The 19578-nt window shown below is 38.0% G+C and overlaps 1 protein-coding gene and 1 long non-coding RNA gene across 3 annotated transcripts in view; both read left to right on the plus strand.

The window, feature by feature from the left end:
- The window catches only part of LOC109194483 (titin), a 722900-nt gene that overhangs the window by 593366 nt on the left and 109956 nt on the right, over window positions 1-19578 (plus strand). The window contains exons 1-6 of one of the 2 annotated variants that reach the window (XM_025905639.1): window positions 3801-3862; window positions 5072-5151; window positions 5505-5540; window positions 7288-7554; window positions 8071-8334; window positions 8457-8592. The exons of the other annotated variant lie outside the window; for it this stretch is intronic. Of the exons in view, the coding sequence (XP_025761424.1) occupies window positions 5115-5151; window positions 5505-5540; window positions 7288-7554; window positions 8071-8334; window positions 8457-8592 (740 nt within the window). The 5' untranslated portion in view covers window positions 3801-3862; window positions 5072-5114. Of the gene's footprint in view, window positions 1-3800; window positions 3863-5071; window positions 5152-5504; window positions 5541-7287; window positions 7555-8070; window positions 8335-8456; window positions 8593-19578 lie in introns of those variants that run through there. 2 annotated transcript variants of the gene reach the window in all.
- LOC106097278 (uncharacterized) lies at window positions 412-1909 on the plus strand. The gene is made up of 4 exons (XR_003219160.1): window positions 412-497; window positions 616-678; window positions 818-880; window positions 986-1909. It is a non-coding gene; the product is annotated as an uncharacterized LOC106097278 (long non-coding RNA).

A 19578-nucleotide genomic window follows, 5' to 3' on the forward strand; every position in this document is an offset into this window, starting at 1 on the left:
TTACCCTTCCGACCATACATACATTACACAAACATCACAGGGAAGACAGGTCAGAGAGGTATAACAATGGAAAACGCACAATGTGAGGAAAAACGAGGAGAAAAAAGAACTCTCCCCAGACTGAGCTCCAACAGGGAGATCACACTGTTAATCAAACTTTCTAAAACTGTAATTAAATTAAATTAGAATTTTGTGTCTTTGCACTTTAACAAAACTGTGTTCATGTATTTGCTCCAGTAGCACTGACATGATCCTCTGACTTTGTTTCTTCAAGCTCATTATGAACCCTATGAAACAGTCCATCTTGCAGAAGAGACGGCTAATGGTCCAAATGGTACACAGTATCTTTTGAATAGCACACAGCAGCTAGAAATACACATACTTACATATCATAGCTTTAAATTGTAACTCTGATTCTGGCGTATCATTTTTTTAAGGTGATAATCACGACTATGAAACAATCGCTGACTTGGAAGAGACTGCAAATCGTGAAAATGGTACATGTCATGTTTTGAATGTCACAGAGTGGTTAGAGATACATAAACATTTGAGTTAAAAACAGTAATTCTGGTGATTTTTTTAATAATCCTATAAATACAAATATATATATTTCAGAAGCAGATAAAGCTCACGAAGGCACATACTCTCTTATTGAGCTTAAAAATTCCAGAAAGAACAGTAAGTATGCAACAAATACTCACACATGCAAAAAAGATAAAATACATTAAAAAAAAACTAATTAGGAAAGGTTTTGACCTGCAGTACTGATGTAAATGTATTCATTATTTTCTTTTGCTCATTCATCTGATTATCTTAGCAAGGAAGCATCATAAACCACATGAGAGTGCTCTTTCCACTGATGTGAACATGGAAAATGCAGGTAAACTCACAGCAGTCACGCAATGAAAAGTCTCATTACATTGACGATTAAATGGCCTCACCACATAACATCCTTACTTTTTGTCTTTTTGTGTTTACCTTACAGGTCAGTGAAGACAGCTACAGCAGCAAAACCAAAGAGAAGCTGTAATCATACTATAATGTTTAGAGCATATGCATGCTGTATATGTTCCCTATATCCTCTGAGTGAGACACGCTTGATAAAACTTTCAATAAGCATTGAATAGGGCACTGTGAGTGGCCCATGCATATGTAAATATTTGCACAAGTCTCAGAATCGTATATAATTGTATATTTGACAGCTCGACTGGAATAATGGTATATCAGCTTAGAGTGGTGTGTCTAATTTAATGTATTTTAGCATCATATTATAGCATATATCATAGCATCTCATATATGGTAGCATATACAGATTTGTATTCCCTGTCTCCCATGCTAACTGCAGCGTGCAGGGATTTGCTTGTATGTAATGATATAGACACAATACTCTGTTTTGTTGTTGTTTTGAGGGATTTTTTGTATTATCTGGTTTAACTGACAACACAGCTTTAAATAAAGGTTTTGCCATGTTACATTAGGATAGCAATATTTGTACTGCATAATGTATTATACATTATTTTGAAATAAATAAATAAATGTTGTGACTGATGCTGTATTGACTTGAATGTAAACTGTAACAGTCAAACCTAATAACACTGAGCTTTATAAATATGATACATCATCAAGTGTAACAGCCATTTGATCACTAGGGGGCAGTGCAGGAAGCACAGCTGTATTTCACTAATAACTGTTGATCGTGATATTTCCAAATCGATTGTGCTCTACTGAACTGCTTACATACTTTTTATTGCTGCTTTCAGATTTTCTTGGATGTCAAAAATGTAGCATAGATCCTGTGAGAAACTATTAACTATAGCATGGTACATTTAACACTTATCTTGTTGCAACTGAATATGCATAAAAAGGACATTGATGATGTAACCAAACAAGAAGTGCAAATGTTGAAACTACATTCGTGTTTGTTCACCCCTTACTTAACCCATACTGCTGTGTTTGCAGCTTTGCTGTGCTCTCCAAAAATCACAGATTTGCATTGTTTGCATGTGACTCGTTAAAAACAAACAAACAAACAAACAAACAAAACCCAGAAAAATATAGTTTCTGCAGACGTGTTCTCACTGGAAACGGACTTCTATTTTTATGAAATAGACTTTTGATTTCATTTAAAGTGACACTTGATGTAGTTTGATCTCAGTTGATTTCACTATATACTAAAACTAAATTCATTTGCTGAAGTTTAAACAGCTTATTACGTTGTGATTATCAAAGATTCTTTAACTTTAACTTGTCCCGTGAGCCTCAGGGAAAAAATCTCTGTGAACAGAGCTTTCAGAGCTACTTTTAAGGACACACGTGTTAGCTCAAAGAGGAAGCAGGATTTAATCTCGCCTCACACTTCTGTTTCAAAATGCTATTTCTTTTTTCCCCATGCTCACCCACATCCTGCCCACTAAGTTATGACCATCTTTAAAACCAGAATTTCACCACATGGGAAAGTTTTTTAAAAAGGATTCTGTTTGGGTGCAAGATTGAGAACACAAACACAAACTATTGAAGCGAACAGCAAAAAAGCACCATTAGTTCAACAGGTGGAATGTCCAAGCACACTTAGTATAGCTCTGTTGTGGTTTAATATCTTTAAAAAGACGCGCATTAGGGAACCAAACAAGAAGCAGAATTTTGCTTACATCATCCATAAATACAAACAGCTGTGTTTGCAGCTCTGCTCTCCAAATATCAGACTGACAGTGTTTTGTATGTGGTCAGCCAGAAGAACTGTAAAATCTGGATTTACTCTAATTGTTCTCAAACAGCTAATGGACGAGTCAAACAATATTGTCTTTGATTTTGGTGTCTTTGGTTTTATCTCAGTAGGTTTTAGTCTGTCTAAGAAACTAACTGTCGTGGTTCTGGGTTGGTGACCCCGTGTTTTGAGTTTTATACTTTTACTTTTACTTTTGATTTGATCATGGTTTATAACTGTTTGTGTTTTGGTTTCTGTCCTAGTATTTCTAGCTCCCTGGTTCTGTAGTACTTCCTGAGCTCTAGTTCTTAGGTTTTGTTATTTGGTTTCCCGTTGTTAACTCTGTGCCTTTCTGTCCCACATTTCAGGTCTCTATGTTCTGTCTCACAGTCTCTGTTAAGTTTATGTGTCTAGAGTTCAGTCGGTGTGTTTCCTGTTTTACTTTGAAGGTCTGTGTCTCATGTCAGTGTTTTTAGTTTGCTTCCCTTGTCTCGTCCTGCCTAATTACTCCCAGCTGTGCTCTCCTTCTGTGTGTCATTGCCCTCGTTATCCCTCAGTGTATTTAAGCCCCGTGTTTCTTTTTGTCAGTGTTGTGTTCTCCCTCATGTTGTGTGTTGCTTTGCAGTTTAGGTTATAATTTCCCCATGTAGTTTAGTTTTGTATCATTTCCTTGAGTCAGTAAATAAAGCTGTATTTTGAGTTCCCTCCCGTGTGTTGTGAGTCCTGCATTTTGGGTCCAATCTCCTGCCTGCCACACAGCAGTCCTTGACACTCATCCATCGTCTGGTATGGTTTGAACAGCGTCCCTGTTTAAAGTTAGCCAATGTTTGATTTGGGCAACATTACCCAACTGCCCCACTGTGCGGTTACTGAGTGCAGCAGTTACAGCTACTTTTAAGGAAGAGAGAAACAACATAGGGCACGCCATCTCGCCTCAAGCTCACTTCTGCTAAATGTCAGTTTTGCTCGAGGTCGCTCACTCTCTGTGTGTGAATTTATGACACTTTTCACGTTAAAGGAGTCGGCCCTGATGTAATGCAGTACTTTACATTACTGAGCTCCGTCTTTTTCAATTAGGAAATATTTTTAGTTATACATTTAACTGCTCTGTGAGAAAGTGCATGGATCACCAACACCTGCTGTGAAGATTTACTGTCAGTGAGTATGACATCTCTGTTTATCAGTTAATGCTTCATTGATCTCTCAAACTATTTTCTTAACTGCTTATGAACTTAAGTGGCAGGTGGCCTCCGGCTTTTTTTAGAGTGAGATGTTGTGGTTTATTTACTTTACATTTGAATCAATGTAATAATTTTGTGTTACAGCCTTTAGTATGAGAAATTAATGGCTGCTTGGACATTAGCAGCAGCCTATGGGGGATTGTCTCATAAAATAAAAGAGACAGTGTAAAGAAAAGTGTATTCTCTTCCTTTATAATGCTTTTGTTCACTTATCCATCTACAGCAGTTTGAACCAATCTGAATGAGGTGGTTATGTAGTATTGTGCTTGTGAGGGTAATAATTATCAGTGGTAAAATTGCTTAATAACAAAATGAGCAGCCAAAGGCAATATCCTGTTTCTGTAAGACCTCAGTCAAGTTTTATGGCATTTTACATCTCGTAATGCAGTTAATCCAGTGTGTGAAACACTTTCAAGCAAACTGCTTTTCAAAGTTTTTGTCTTGCTTTGACGTTTAATACATTAAAACTGTATAATAATAGTCCATCAGGGCACTCCCAGCATCAATAAAAAACATATTATTGACCAGTAATTTTATTACTTAATCTTAGCAGATATTTGTTTGAAATTCAAAAACTGATAAGAAACTAGAGGAAAGGAGTAAAATAAAAAAATTCCCACAAACGTATCGGTGCCTGTTCTCCATCTCCCAAAGCTTTCAAATCAATTCTAGGAGTGGAAAAACGCCTTTTGGCAGATCCAGCAGTGTAACAGCATTCAGACAGTTTGATTTACTGTTTAGACATATTTGTTGACATTTATTGGTTTTTATTCATATTTTTGTGTGTGTGGATGTATGAATTTATTAAGATTAGTAATAGGTCTGAGAATCTATTGTGTAAATATTATGCTGTATGGATGAATGTGTGAGAAACCACTGCAGATGCTGCTTTTGAACAGTATATCAAGCTCACATGTGTATAATATAAATTATCATATTTCTATTGTTGTTCAGAATATTTGTTTTACAGGCCTTTTAATAAAAATCTGCATGATAGTTTTCTGCTAGCAGTAGAGTATAAACACATCACAGCATGCTGTAGTCAGATCCTGTCAAGTCGTTATGTCTGTGTAAAAAGAAGAAAGCAGAGAGAAGTGTGCTGCTGCTTCACTCTCTCTGTTTACAGAAAGTTGTAGAAGTTTTCAGACGTGTCACTGCTGGATGTGAGGATGGGAGCCACTTTGCTCTGTGAGCTGGGCCTATTCTGTGAGTACATCACTGACTTCTATTGTTTGATTCATACTGATCCATAAACATGTTTTAGTAAGAAGAACAGAGCATCAGTCATTTGTACCATTTCAGGTCATGTGATCAGAGGACTCTCATGTTTGTTACCAACATGGTTTTGATGGTTGACTCTAGTCTGAGTCTGTGAGTGGAGCTGGCTGAGTTTATCTAAGAAAGTTTTGCTTCTCCATCAGTGATAATTTAATGGACTTTACATTGTAATATAACATATAACCTATCATAGTAGACACTGGTGAAACTCCTGGTGTTTTATTTATATCATATTTGGTGTCTTTAGTTTAATCATGTCTGAAGTTCTGGTTTTATTGTAGTGCTCTGTACGCTGCTCTCCACTGGACACACTGAAGGTGACTGAAAAGTTTTACATTTTCAATTTCTTTTTATTTATTTAGTAAAGATTCATCTTAACTACTGTATCAATGTTAAACACTTTACATTTCTGTTATTTATTTATCTGCTTTAATTTATTTATTTATCTAATTCTAAATATATTCATTTATTAGTATATCAACACAGATGATGCCTTTGATTGTTGTGGAAGAATTTCTTTTATTTATGTATTATTCACATTATTTTATTGTACAATGCCTCCACTGGATTTTAGGCTATGTCCACACTAATGCATTTTCGTTTGAAAACACATCGTTTTCTCTCCATTTTGGTCCCCCGTCCACACTGAGACGGCGTTTTCGCTCAGGGAAAATGCAGCGTTTTGAAAAACGCTCTCGAAAACGCATATATTTGAAAACGGTGCTTTCTCGTTGCAGTGTGGACAACGAAACCAGAGACGAAAACGATGACGCATGTTAGTCATATGATGCAGTCATGTGACCACTTTAATCAAGATAGAGGAGGGCATTATGCAGCAGTTGTTTTGTTTGCGCTCAATTTTGACAGCCCTATTAAAGATTAATATCAGTTTGTACATGCTCCAGATAGTTTTTCTTCAAATTCTTTTATTTTCAATCGCTTTTGCAACTTTGTACTGTTGTGTTAAACGCAGCAACAACTCAACCTCATTGTTAGTTAGGGTTTCCAACCGTCCCTTGAAAAACGTAATCGTTCCATATTTAGAAACAAAAGTATTGAGCTGAAAAGGGACGCACTTTGTCAAATGGTTAAAAAAAATAATTTCACACACAAAAAAACAAGAGCTAAGAAATTCCCCACACTGGGAAGGGTGAAGACAATTGGGTCGCCCAGCCCTGGCCATAAGGCGTCCCTTATTTATTTTTCAGGGAGTTGGCAACCCTATTGTTAATCCATTTAAAAAACTCTGTGCTTTTCCTTGACATTTTGCCATGACATTTCAAAGAGCCGGAAAGTAAATAAACGGCAGACATAAATGAGGCAGGTGGAATCGTCTTGCGTTTCACGCATGCGCAGTACTGGAACTGCGCATGCAGTTTTTTTAGTTTAAAAAAAAAAATCTTGTCCACACGTAAACGACAAAACACGAGGGAAACGCTGCCAGGAACATGCCAAAGCAACAAGGGGCGATATATTCCTAACCGTGTAGAAATGTTGGCCAATCAGAAGTCTAGAAGCCTGGGTGGGAAAGAGTAAACAAAGATGGCGCATAGAAGCAGAACTGAGTCCTATGTGTGGAGGGACAGAAACTGTGTGTGTATATGTAAGCATTTAAACACTGCAGAGAGTAAAATTAACAGTTACAGTATTTTGTCTGTCCGCCATTATAGAAATTCATTTCACCGAAACAATAACATGGCGCGCAGTGTGACGTCAAAAAAGGTGCACACCTTTGACGCTGTACTTTCTCCGTTTTCCTCGTCCACACGTAAACGCAAAAACCGGAGTTTTTTGTTTTGTGTGAAACAGCTGTGTACTGCCTTTTGTTCCTGTAAGTGGTATTTAAGTGAGAGCCATGCTAGGCTCAGTCAGAGACTCTGCTGATAGTCTGCCCCGTGATGATGGCTGCTCTCACCAAGCTTGGTTTCTGTTTTTGTGTTTTGATCAAAGAATGTTAGCTACCGCTCACCGATTGTCTGCAGGCTTTATTAAATGGAAAACTTCCACAACATAGTACATACATGTGTTTTAGATTATTGATGGTGTGGTTGTGTTGGATTCTAGATGCTGTGCTAACTATTGAACCCAGCTGGTCCAGTTTTTTCATCGGAGAGTCTGTTACCTTCAAATGTGACATGAATGAAGGAAAGAACACTGACTGGGAATACAAAATCATCAAGAATGGTCAAGAATTTCTCCCTTACAAAAAACGCAAAGACTACAGATTACACATTACATCTACACATCGGAGTGGTGAATATCAGTGCATTGGTCGTAGGAAGAAGTCACGTGGTGGAAAAAACAGTAATACTGCCTCTATAACTGTATTAAGTAAGTCTTTAGCGAAAATAACAAATGCATTTGAACACTGATCTGGATAGTGAAATGCAGTGTACATCTTATTAATCCTGTAATGGAAACTTGAAACCACTGTTTCTTACCTGTGTACACTGCTAAAATGTTCACACTCTTTAATATGTAACAACAGCAATTGTGGATAAAATTTAAGTTAATAAATAAAAAAGTATATTTTTCTAAATCTGAAACTAGGCAGATCCCTCTTAACCCATCATCGTGTTTCCTTCAGCAGTGAACTGCATTAGTTTACATTCAGTGTGACTTTGTCAGGCCAGTGATACTGTGACTATTCAAACATCTACAACCTGAATTACTGCAGCTATGTCATGTGAAGTATCTTAAAAACTACAGAGATTTAAAAAAACATATTTGTAGATTTTACTTGTGGGAAGTGGATTTAAATGAAAGCATCTTTTAAAATGTAGGGTTTTTTATATCTTTATAATGCATCAGGTGTACATTTTCTTCTCTTCTTTTTCATAACAGCAGATAAACCCAGGGCCACACTGACAGCAGGAACAACAATCATACCAGTAGGGGGCAGTGTGACACTGACCTGCTCTGTGCAGAGCTCTGATGGATGGAAATATGAGTGGTTCAGACGAACCCAAACAACCAATGAAGTTCAAATCAGAGATCAACAAAACAGAGATATCAGAGTATCTCAAGGAGGAATCTACAGCTGCAGAGGAACAAGAGGAAACCCAGTTTACTACACTGATAAAAGTGATGGTGTCACCATTGAGATAACCTGTGAGTTCAGTCATTTAGTTTGAAATATACATTCACTCATGATTATCAAACATACAATGTGAAGTTTTCTGTGTTGATTTCATGTTTCTATTTGTATCTCAACTGTTAATATGTGTAAACAGTTTCCAATAAAGTTGTTGTAAAACAACAACCCAACTGGCCTCAGATATTCAGAGGTGAGACGATCACTCTGACATGTGAGGTGCAGGAAGGAGGTGAAACCACTGAGTGGGAGTATGAATGGAGAGGACCCAGGACATCCAAACGGTTGACGTGGAATGATGATTGGACAGTCATAGTTTCTGAGTCCAGCAGTGGAGACTACATGTGTAAGAGTCGACGCAGAGATGACTCATATTCTTCAACAGAGTGGAGTGAAGCCTTCACATTGTCAGGATCAAGTAAGTCATGTTTGTTGTGTGATCTCCATTTGACAAATGTCATAATGGTCAGCACAGGATGAATTCAATGGTCTACAAAGCATGTTCCATTGTTAGTCAGACAAAGAGCTGCAGCTGATAGTAGCCTCATTGTAGACAGTTTGTCACCACTTTGTGTCATCAACTTTCAGCTGGTATAGAGACGCCAATGCTTCACCTAAGAACAGTAACGAAACAAATACATGAACAGGAAAAAATGATTAGGTTTAGCCTGACACACAAGTAACACCACAAACTGAACATGCGGTCATTGCTTCAGAAATAAAGTCAGAGTGAACAGAATGTGTGTTCTGTGGCTGCCAGTCACTGTGTGTGTGTGTGTAGAGATGTATGGTGTAGGGTCAGGGGTCGGCAACCTTTCTGATGACAAGTCTTACTTACTTAGACTTAGATCTTCCCATGCTTTATGTGGCATATCGGGCGACAAACGAACGCCACCAGGCTCGATCTTGTGCCCGGGCTTCAGCTTCTTCCAACGATATATTCGATGTCTTTAGGTCTTGATGGAATGACCTTCGCCAGGTGTTGCGGGGATGTCCTCGTGGTCTTTTAACGCCCAGGGGTTGCCAGCGCATCGCTGTTTTTGGAATCTGTGCATCATCCATGATGAGTGCCATCTAAAATTTCCTCAGAAGTCAATGTGCCATTTGATTGCATTGGCAATAAATTTAATTACTCTCTATATTAACAGTTACACACTATATAGAACAACTTTATAGAATTATATTTGTTCGCAGATGTTGGCAGCTAACAGTGAATAATTATCAGCTATTTTGAAACAAAAAAAAAGACACTTTTTATCCATAACAGCAAATGAACGGTACAACAGAAAATGCAAATGCTATATATGGTCTCCTCACAACAATGATAAGAAAAATAAACTGAGCCAATATGGCATGTTTGTTAATACACATGTTAATCTGACCTCTGGTCTCCCACTCAGAGACACAGGTCTCCGAGTGTCCAGCATTCAGACGGCTGCCTGAGGACACTCATGTGAGAGAAAATCTGCTCACACAGATATGTAGAGCCAAATACTGTCAATAAGGCCTCTGCAATGTTCTGAAAACAGTTAAACTTGTCAGGTAGTGATGTCCAGCAGGTGAAAATGCAAGCTCCATGAACACACACAGCTGTGGATTCCAGCTGCTTCGATGTTGCATTAACTGGCATTAACTCAGCCAGTTAATGCGAGATGAATCCAGCTGCTCATTAAAGCTTTCTGGTTTGATCAGAAAAGAAAACATTGGTCCATACACCTGAAAGTCCTGAAAACACATTGTGAATTCTGTCTCGAGTCTACGGATGTATTGATGTATTTCTGTGGTGCTGATGCTGTGCTGAGCAGATAGCTCCTGAAGCATTTGAAGTGTCGGAATGTGGAAAGCTAACAACATCCCTCTCACCAGTAGGCTAAGTTATTTTTAGCCAATTACAAGTTGAATCTGGTAGTTGGGGTTGTTAGCTAAGATACCGTCATTAAGAAGAGGCACAACTAATGTGTCTATGCGAGCTAATTTGGAGGGGCACCGCTGGCGCGGCCATTTGTTTTTTAATGCACCTGCTCAGATTAATTCACTGCGTGTCGTGCCCAGGTCTGGACTGGGACAAAAAATCGGCCCCGGCATTTAGACTAGAGACCAGCCCACCAGGTATTATAGGAAAAGCCATAAAGCCTTTAAATGAAAACAAACGCTGTTGTGACAGTGATGTACACAGTACGAGTTATTGTAACAGACTGTAAAAAGTCAGCACAACGAAAATAAACTACACCTAAACTTGGTTTATATCTGACCCAGACAGACTGCAGGTCATAACTTCTTACCTGAAGTTCAGTTCACCTGACACTCGGACCGGTGGCCGCCTCGGGTCTCTCCTCTTGCTTCCCCTTTCCCTCATCCACCTGCTGGCCTCCACCACTTGCTAATGTTACTGAATCTGTGGAAGCTACGCCATAGCCAATACCAAACAACTGAGTTATTTTTACACACCGACCAGCGTCTGGCCAATCCACCACCTTTCATTGTTTATACCGTTACAGAAAGAAAAAAAAAAAATCATCGGCCCGTAAAAACAAAAAATCACCATTGGCCCACCGAGCAAATGCCCGGTATGCCCGATGGCCAGTCCAGCTATGGTCGCGCCATCAGTTAATCCTTCACGTGCCAGCTGTGGCACGCGTGCCTAGGGTTGCCGACCCCTGGTGTAGGTTATAGCCAGCATACTCTCTAAAGGGCTCAGAGCTGAACCTACCTCTCCTGAGATATCTCAGGAGATATTTGCTACAATTTCAGATGTCCCTGTGCAGCTAGCATGCTCATCTTCTCCTGAGTGGTCTGACATCTGAGACTAAAATTAATAAGACGTGTTGGGTCTTCTCCTGAATTTGTTGTCGTGATTGGACCAACAAGATATGACAGAAAAACTGAAATAAGTAATTTACACATTGAAGAGGAAAGGGGAAACACTGCTTTTACCATGTTGGGTTATAAAAATATGATGTGCTCATACCATTTCAGTTTGGTCTCAGAGGATGATGAGCAGAGGTTGACAAGAGAACATAAGAACAGTGTTAACCTGACATGTGTAGAGTATAATATATTTATTTTCTCTCTTTTTTTGTCTTATCACATTACCAGATCAACCAAAGGCCAAAATAACGTCTGATATGAGAGACATCCCCGCAGGAGGAAATGTCACCCTGAACTGCTCAGTGAACCCATCATCATCATCATCATCTGGATGGAAATACTACTGGTACAGAGATGAGAACTCCTCTGAACCCCTGACCACACAAGATGCAGTTTTCCACTCAAATGGACAAATCAGTGTCTCACAGGAAGGACTCTACAGGTGCAGAGGAGGAAGAGGAAACCCAGTTTACTACACAGAGGACAGCCAGTCAGTCAGGATTGATCAAAAGAGTGAGTTTTCCATTATCATCAAAGGGTGGATGTTCTAGGAATGAAGAATGTCGAAAACAATATTGAATCTAGTCATTTTTATGCATCTGTTGGTGATTAATTAAAATTTATGAACAAACGTGGCTTTTGTGAACCAACACATATTGGCTCAGATATACAGAGCAGATAAGATAAATATCAGATGTGAGATCCACAGAGAAGACACTGGATAGGAATAGGAATTGAGGACTACCAAACTGATTGTACAAAGAAAAATGCATTCAGGAAGTTAAGTATGCTTTTTTAACTTTTACCCACTGTGCACCTCAACACTGAATTTTCCAAACTGACCAGTTTGATTGATTTGATTTTATGTGTCAATTGGAAAGAAACACCTGAATTCACAGTTGATGCATCACCCAGTAATTTTGTGTATATAGTGTAAGTAATTGTATTTTACACTGAGAAATTTCTCTTTCTTAATTTTATTGCCATTTTTTTAAATAAAATGTGGCAAACACTTCCGAAATTATATGAAAGGGGAAGGAATGTGAAATACTGATGAAGGTTTATTATGTATGTATGTATATATGTGTGTGTGTATATATATATATATATATATATATGTATATATATATATATATATATATATATATATATGTGTGTGTGTGTGTGTGTATATATATATACACATGTATGTATATATATATATATATGTGTGTGTGTGTGTATATGTATATATATGTGTGTGTGTGTATATATATATACACGTGTGTGTGTGTGTATATGTATATATATGTGTGTGTGTGTATATATATATACACATGTATGTATATGTATATATATGTATATGTATATATATATACACATGTATGTATATGTATATATATATGCGCAATGTGTATATATGTGCAATCATCTAATTACAGTATATTATTTATTACAGCAGTACCTGTGCCTGAAAGCGCTACATTTCTCACTACTTTGATTGTTGGACTCCTTTGTGGAATTTTACTGATTCTTCTTCTTCTTCTGTTGTTATATCAGTTCAAGCAGTCAAAGGGTGAGAACATTTTTTTTCTGGTATTAGATTGAATATGATGTATTTGTTTAAATAACATATTTATCCTGAAATTACCTGTAGTGTTTGCAACGGTTAAAAAAGTAACTGTCTAAACTTTTTTTTTTTTTTTTTTTTTTACAGATTTATGCTTTGTCAGGTTGGTTCACATTTCACCTGTCACCTCTCGTTTTAGTATACTAGAATTACATCTTGTGTTTCTTATTAGATAATCTACTGTTTTACTACAGTTTATGTTCCACCAGGATTCGGAACACAAATCAGAGCTCTCCTATAAACCACATGATCATCCAGGATGAAACTCAGAGGCAAAACACTTGTCCTCTCCAAGGTCAGCTTTTATTTACTATTATTGTTGTTGTTGGTCTGTATTGTCAACATATATAACAAAAATACAAAATAAGGAAGTGGATGCTATCCACATACTATAGTCAGCTAAATAAAAAAACAAATATGAAGAAATAATGATACTCAAAGCTATGTAAAGAATAATAAATTTGGTTACAACATTGCAAGCAACAAAGCGTTTTTTTTGGTTGTTTTTTTTACATCACTATAAATGTTATAAAGAACATTTAAAAAGAACAAAGAAAACTAAATGAATATATACAAAATACTATTCTCTCAAAAGTAAATATTGCCCCTGCTTTGGTGACTCTCTACCGTTCTACTCTTTTTGTGCTTTCCGTTTGTTTGTGAAACACAAAAGAAATGCCAACTTCTTGGTAGATGATATAGAAGATGATCAGATTCATATATAAATTTTAATTATTATTCTAACATTGGCTTGATTCTGTAGGAGATGTTCATCTCTATGAATCTATCAAAGACTGCGATGACACAGAAAATGGTAAAGTACATAAATAAGGCAATAAGGTATATAGACTCGATGTAATTTTTATTTATGTATGACTATGTAACTCTGTTCCAGCTGAATCTGGGGTTTTCACATATTCTTTGATTGAGTTTAAAAACTTCACAACAAAAGGTAAGAATTTGATGTTATAAATATATAAAATACAGTAGTTTAGATGTTTTCATAGGACAGTAGTATCTAAATTAAATTTTAAAAACTATGTATTTTCATTCATTCTTATAAGCCTTCTAACAGAAAAGAAGAAACAAACTGTCTGCTCCAATGTGCAGTCCTCAAAAAATAAATAAATAAAAAATATTTGACCACTATGCCTAACACAAAGCCAGTTAAATTTAAGGGGCTTAAATCTCTCCAATTAGGAAACATAAACAGACTGTGGCTCCATATGATCTTTTTGCCATGAATAAAAGGGAAAGTAGGTTCACTGGAGAGGCAACAATGCAACAAGCCCCAAAAAGGAAACAATTTTACTGGTGGTAGATTTTGAGACAGTACCTGCAGCCCATTCTAGTTGGATAGGTAGACTAGCTCCTTCAGGATGTATTGTCCACACGTGCTGTTGCTAGATGGTTTGTGGTGTCTCCCAGAATGAGAAGAGATAAGCAGAGAGCAGTAATCTTTAATCCTGACCAAGGGTGGAGGAGGGCTGAGCTTCTCTGACACTGAAATTAGACTTTAGTCAGTTCATGTGATAAGTTTGGTGTTGACTGACAGAAAAAGCTTTCCACCCTTTGTTTATGCTGAGCATCTGTCCATCCTCTTTTAGATGGCAGCCTATTGTACGCACAGGCCTACTACAATAAAACTGAATCCAAGAAAGACAAATGTATGTAAAGTAATACAATCAGTAACTTATTTATGTTTCTGTCTCGTTTACAATTTTTTAAAAAAAAACCAAGAAAAACTGTATAAATAAGCACAGCTGTCACTTCAAAGTAAGAGGTTACTGGCAATTACCTTTGACTAATAAATCAAATTTCTTTATTTGTATGAAACTCCAGCTCCTGCAGCAACTGATGAAGAAGTTTATACTGAGATCAAACCACAAGAAACTCTGAGTAATGAATACCTTCAATAAGTATTAAAGGAACTAGATTCAGTCCCAAATCTGAATTTAAGAGATCATTGTTGGGAAAAAATGAGCTCATCCATTGCTTTATAAAAATAAAGGCATAAAAAGTTTTCACCATAAATGAGCTTAAGCAGAAAGTGATGGCAAGTGTTGAGATTAGGATCTCTTTTCACTTTAGCATGAGCACTTATTAAATACATGCATTTATTTATTTATGTATTTCTGTTCCCCTGAATGGAATAAGTATCATTTGACACATTTAAACAATATTATAAGTTGATTAACTTTTTTGCCAGTAGAGGTTTTGTTATCTGATTACGTGTGTCAAATAAACCATTTCTTTATTAAACCTGATATATTACTCCCTTTACAGTGTTCTGGGTTGTTTGCTGTTCAAATTGATTTATACTTCTTCATGCTTTTTGCTCCAACATATCAGTGTCACACATGACTGTTTATCAGCTACATCTTTGGACTTCTGAAATAAATCTATGTACACACACACGCACACAAAACGCTTAAAATATTGATATATGTTGTATGAAAGTGTGCCAAAAACATGCATGATGCGGTCGGTCGTGGTGAAGAGTGTAAAGAGAAACTCTCAATTTACCGGTCGATCTATGTCCATACCCTCATCTATCATCACGAGCTGTGGGTAGTGACAGAAAGAATGAGATCACGGATACAATGGTAGAAATGAGCTTTCTCCGAAGGGTAGCTGGCCTCTGCCTTAGAGAGGGAGGGCCTACTGCTACTCCTTTACATCAAAAGGAGCTGACAAAGATGGGTTCTGGGCGCCTCCTCGGGGAGGTGCTCTGGGTATGTCCAAACTGGAGGAAGCCCAGGGGCAGACCCAGGACAGACTGGAGTGATTATATCCCTTGGCTAGCCTGGGAACACCTTGGTGTTCTGATGGACAAGCTGGAGGTGGTGCCCTGGGAAAGGGAGATGTGGTCTTCTCTGCTTAGTCTGCAGGTTCGGATAAGTGGAAGAACATGGATGGATGGATGGACTGAATGTTATGGATGGATGGATGGACTTCAAAGCACAGTAGCTGTGCTTCAGTCGATACTTGATCATTGTGTTACAACAGTCAATGAACCCCGGCTCGTGCAACTGAAAACTTTCTTGTTCCTCGCCAAGTAAGGAAACTAACAACTTTGTTTTGTCTTATGTTCACGAAACCGTGAGGAGAGTGTGTGAAGGGAGCTAAGTTGGTATTTTTGTAAATATTGCCAGAAGACAGAAGGGTTTTGGAGCTGCACTGGGAGCTGGGAAAACAAATCTAACAAGGAGATGATGTTCCTTTGAAATGTTTATGTTGTCTTGCTCATTCAATGTAAATAAATTCACTGAAGGTCCTGCGTTTCGGTCCTGCTTCTCTTGGACCTGACAAAAACACAACAGAACACAAATAACATGCCAAATGCTCCAATTTAAATTCTTGCAACCACAGAATAATACTCCAACTTGCCACGTCCATTTTTAAATGAGCTTTTGCAGAGAGAAGGTGAACTGTGGATTATGAAAGTGTACCTGAGCCAGTGCAATGATTTCCATAATAGAATCATCTGTTGCTGTTAAAGCAGTGCTGCCCGAGGACCCGAAACAACTCTGTGTTTCAAAGATCCTTCCCAGTTATGTTACTGACATGGTTTGGGTTTTTTTTTGTTTTTTTTTGCATTAAGCAGTGGACTGTATGTTAAAAGGGGGTTTTATAGTTTCTGTTCTACTGTTAACAAGATACCAGTTTATGAGTTTGCAAATCACAGCATTCTGTTTTTATTGCAAAAAAATTCATCCATTTTAATTGGTTATTTAAATGTCTATCCTTTGTTTGTTTTGCTTCCCGTCTGATTCATTGGAAGCAAACCTTTTTCCAGTACTGTAGGAAAGTGCAGCAGTATAGACTCATGAAAAGCATGACTGGAGCTTCTGGGGCTCTACAGGTCCTTCTCAAAAAATTAGCATATTGTGATAAATTTCATTATTTCCTGTAATGTACTGATAAACATTAGACTTTCATATATTTTAGATTCATTACACACAACTGAAGTAGTTCAAGCCTTTCATTGTTTTAATATTGATGATTTTGGCATATATAACTCATGAAAACCCAAAATTCCTGTCTCAAAAAATTAGCATATTTCATCCGACCAATAAAAGGAAAGTGTTTTTAATACAAAAAAAGTCAACCTTCAAATAATTATGTTCAGTTATGCACTCAATACTTGGTCGGGAATCCTTTTGCAGAAATGACTGCTTCAATGCGGCGTGGCATGGAGGCAGTCAGCCTGTGGCACTGCTGAGGTGTTATGGAGGCCCAGGATGCTTCGATAGCGGCCTTAAGCTCATCCAGAGTGTTGGGTCTTGAGTCTCTCAACTTTCTCTTCACAATATCCCACAGATTCTCTATGGGGTTCAGGTCAGGAGAGTTGGCAGGCCAATTGAGCACAGTAATACCATGGTCAGTAAACCATTTACCAGTGGTTTTGGCACTGTGAGCAGGTGCCAGGTCGTGCTGAAAAATGAAATCTTCATCTCCATAAAGCTTTTCGGCAGATGGAAGCATGAAGTGCTCCAAAATCTCCTGATAGCTAGCTGCATTGACCCTGCCCTTGATAAAACACAGTGGACCAACACCAGCAGCTGACATGGCACCCCAGACCATCACTGACTGTGGGTACTTGACACTGGACTTCAGGCATTTTGGCATTTCCCTCTCCCAGTCTTCCTCCAGACTCTGGCACCTTGATTTCCGAATGACATGCAAAAGTTGCTTTCATCCGAAAAAAGTACTTTGGACCACTGAGCAACAGTCCAGTGCTGCTTCTCTGTAGCCCAGGTCAGGCGCTTCTGCCGCTGTTTCTGGTTCAAAAGTGGCTTGACCTGGGGAATGCGGCACCTGTAGCCCATTTCCTGCACACGCCTGTACGCGGTGGCTCTGGATGTTTCTACTCCAGACTCAGTCCACTTCTTCCGCAGGTCCCCCAAGGTCTGGAATTGGTTCTTCTCCACAGTCTTCCTCAGGGTCCGGTCACCTCTTCTCGTTATGCAGCGTTTTCTGCCAAACTTTTTCCTTCCCACAGACTTCCCACTGAGGTGCCTTGATACAGCACTCTGGGAACAGCCTATTCGTTCAGAAATTTCTTTCTGTGTCTTACCCTCTTGCTTGAGGGTGTCAATGATGGCCTTCTGGACAGCAGTCAGGTCGGCAGTCTTACCCATGATTGCGGTTTTGAGTAATGAACCAGGCTGGGAGTTTTTAAAAGCCTCAGGAATCTTTTGCAGGTGTTTAGAGTTAATTCGTTGATTCAGATGATGAGGTTAATAGCTCATTTAGAGAACCTTTTCATGATATGCTAATTTTTTGAGATAGGAATTTTGGGTTTTCATGAGTTATGTATGCCAAAACCATCAATATTAAAACAATGAAAGGCTTGAACTACTTCAGTTGTGTGTAATGAATCTAAAATATATGGAATTCTAATGTTTATCAGTACATTACAGGAAATAATGAACTTTATCACAATATGCTAATGTTTTTTGAGAAGGACCTGTATTATAGCTGTTGAAATAGTCACATTCATTCCAGAGCAAGTGCAACTGTCCATGGTGCTGAAATTTCTGGCTTCACCTCATTCAAAATCAAGTCAAATAAAATCAATCCTAAATCACTTTTTACCATTTCATAATCCTGCCTATGTTCTTCCAGATTGATAAAAGAAAAACAAAAGACACTTCACCCGTGCCTACTGGTGGTGGTCAGAGGGCCCGGTGGCGCCAGTGTCCGGCAGCCTCGCCTCTGTCAGTGCGCCCCAGGGTGGCTGTGGCTACAACGTAGCTTGTCATCACCAGTGTGTGAATGAGTGTGTGAATGGGTGGATGACTGGATATGTAAAGCGCTTTGGGGTCCTTAGGGACTAGTAAAGCGCTACAGTATAAGTCACAGGCCATTTACCAAAAAAGATCTGTGCCTGCAAAACCAGCTGAATGGAGGACAAAAATGAATTCATTTAAGAGCATGTTACATTATTTTCCAATGAATAAGTGTAATTTGAAATATCTAAAATCTTGTTTGTCTTTTTTAGTTGTGATTATCGCATTAGTTCAAACACAAAAAACAGATACACATTGAATGTGAGTGTGCAATAACATGCACATAATTGTAGACAGAAGAAACAAAACAAACTGTATTACAGAAGTTTCCAACAACCAGTTTGGATGTTGTCAACCCGTTAAATCTATCATCATATGTTATCATGCAAGTAGAAAGCCCTCTCTACCAGCTAGTAAGCTCATTAGACCAATGTTACTTATAATAGAGAAAGCTGACTTCTGTGAGAAAAAAGACAATTGTAATCATCAAGCTGCAGTCCATAAAAAATATCTTGCTTGACAACAGTATGTGTTAAACTGGTTAAACTGGTTTCCAGTTAGTTTTCGAATAGATTTTAAGATTTTGACAGTTGTTGTTTTTTTTGTTTTTTTTTTCATTCATAGCATTACCTAACTCCTAGTTATCTTTCTGATCTTTTAAATTGGTATGCTCTGGGGAGATCTTTGAGGTCTGTGGACCAAATGCTGCTAGTTGTCCCTAGGTCTAGATTAAAACACAGAGGAGATCGGGCTTTTGCTGCGACTGATCCGAAACTTTGGAATGAACTGCTTTTACATATCAGGACCTCTTCAACACTGGATACTTTTAAAACTCGTCTAAAGACCCATTTTTACTCCTTGGCTTTTAAGTCTGTATGAGTCTGTCATTTTGTTATTCTTATTTTTCTCTTATCTTTGATTTTACTTTCTTTTTAAAATTTTATAGAATTGTATTCTATTGTACAGTACTTTGTTCAACAGCTGTTGTT

This window comes from Oreochromis niloticus, linkage group LG3 (assembly GCF_001858045.2).
Source record: "Oreochromis niloticus isolate F11D_XX linkage group LG3, O_niloticus_UMD_NMBU, whole genome shotgun sequence".
In the NCBI taxonomy this organism is placed as follows: Eukaryota; Metazoa; Chordata; class Actinopteri; order Cichliformes; family Cichlidae; genus Oreochromis; species Oreochromis niloticus.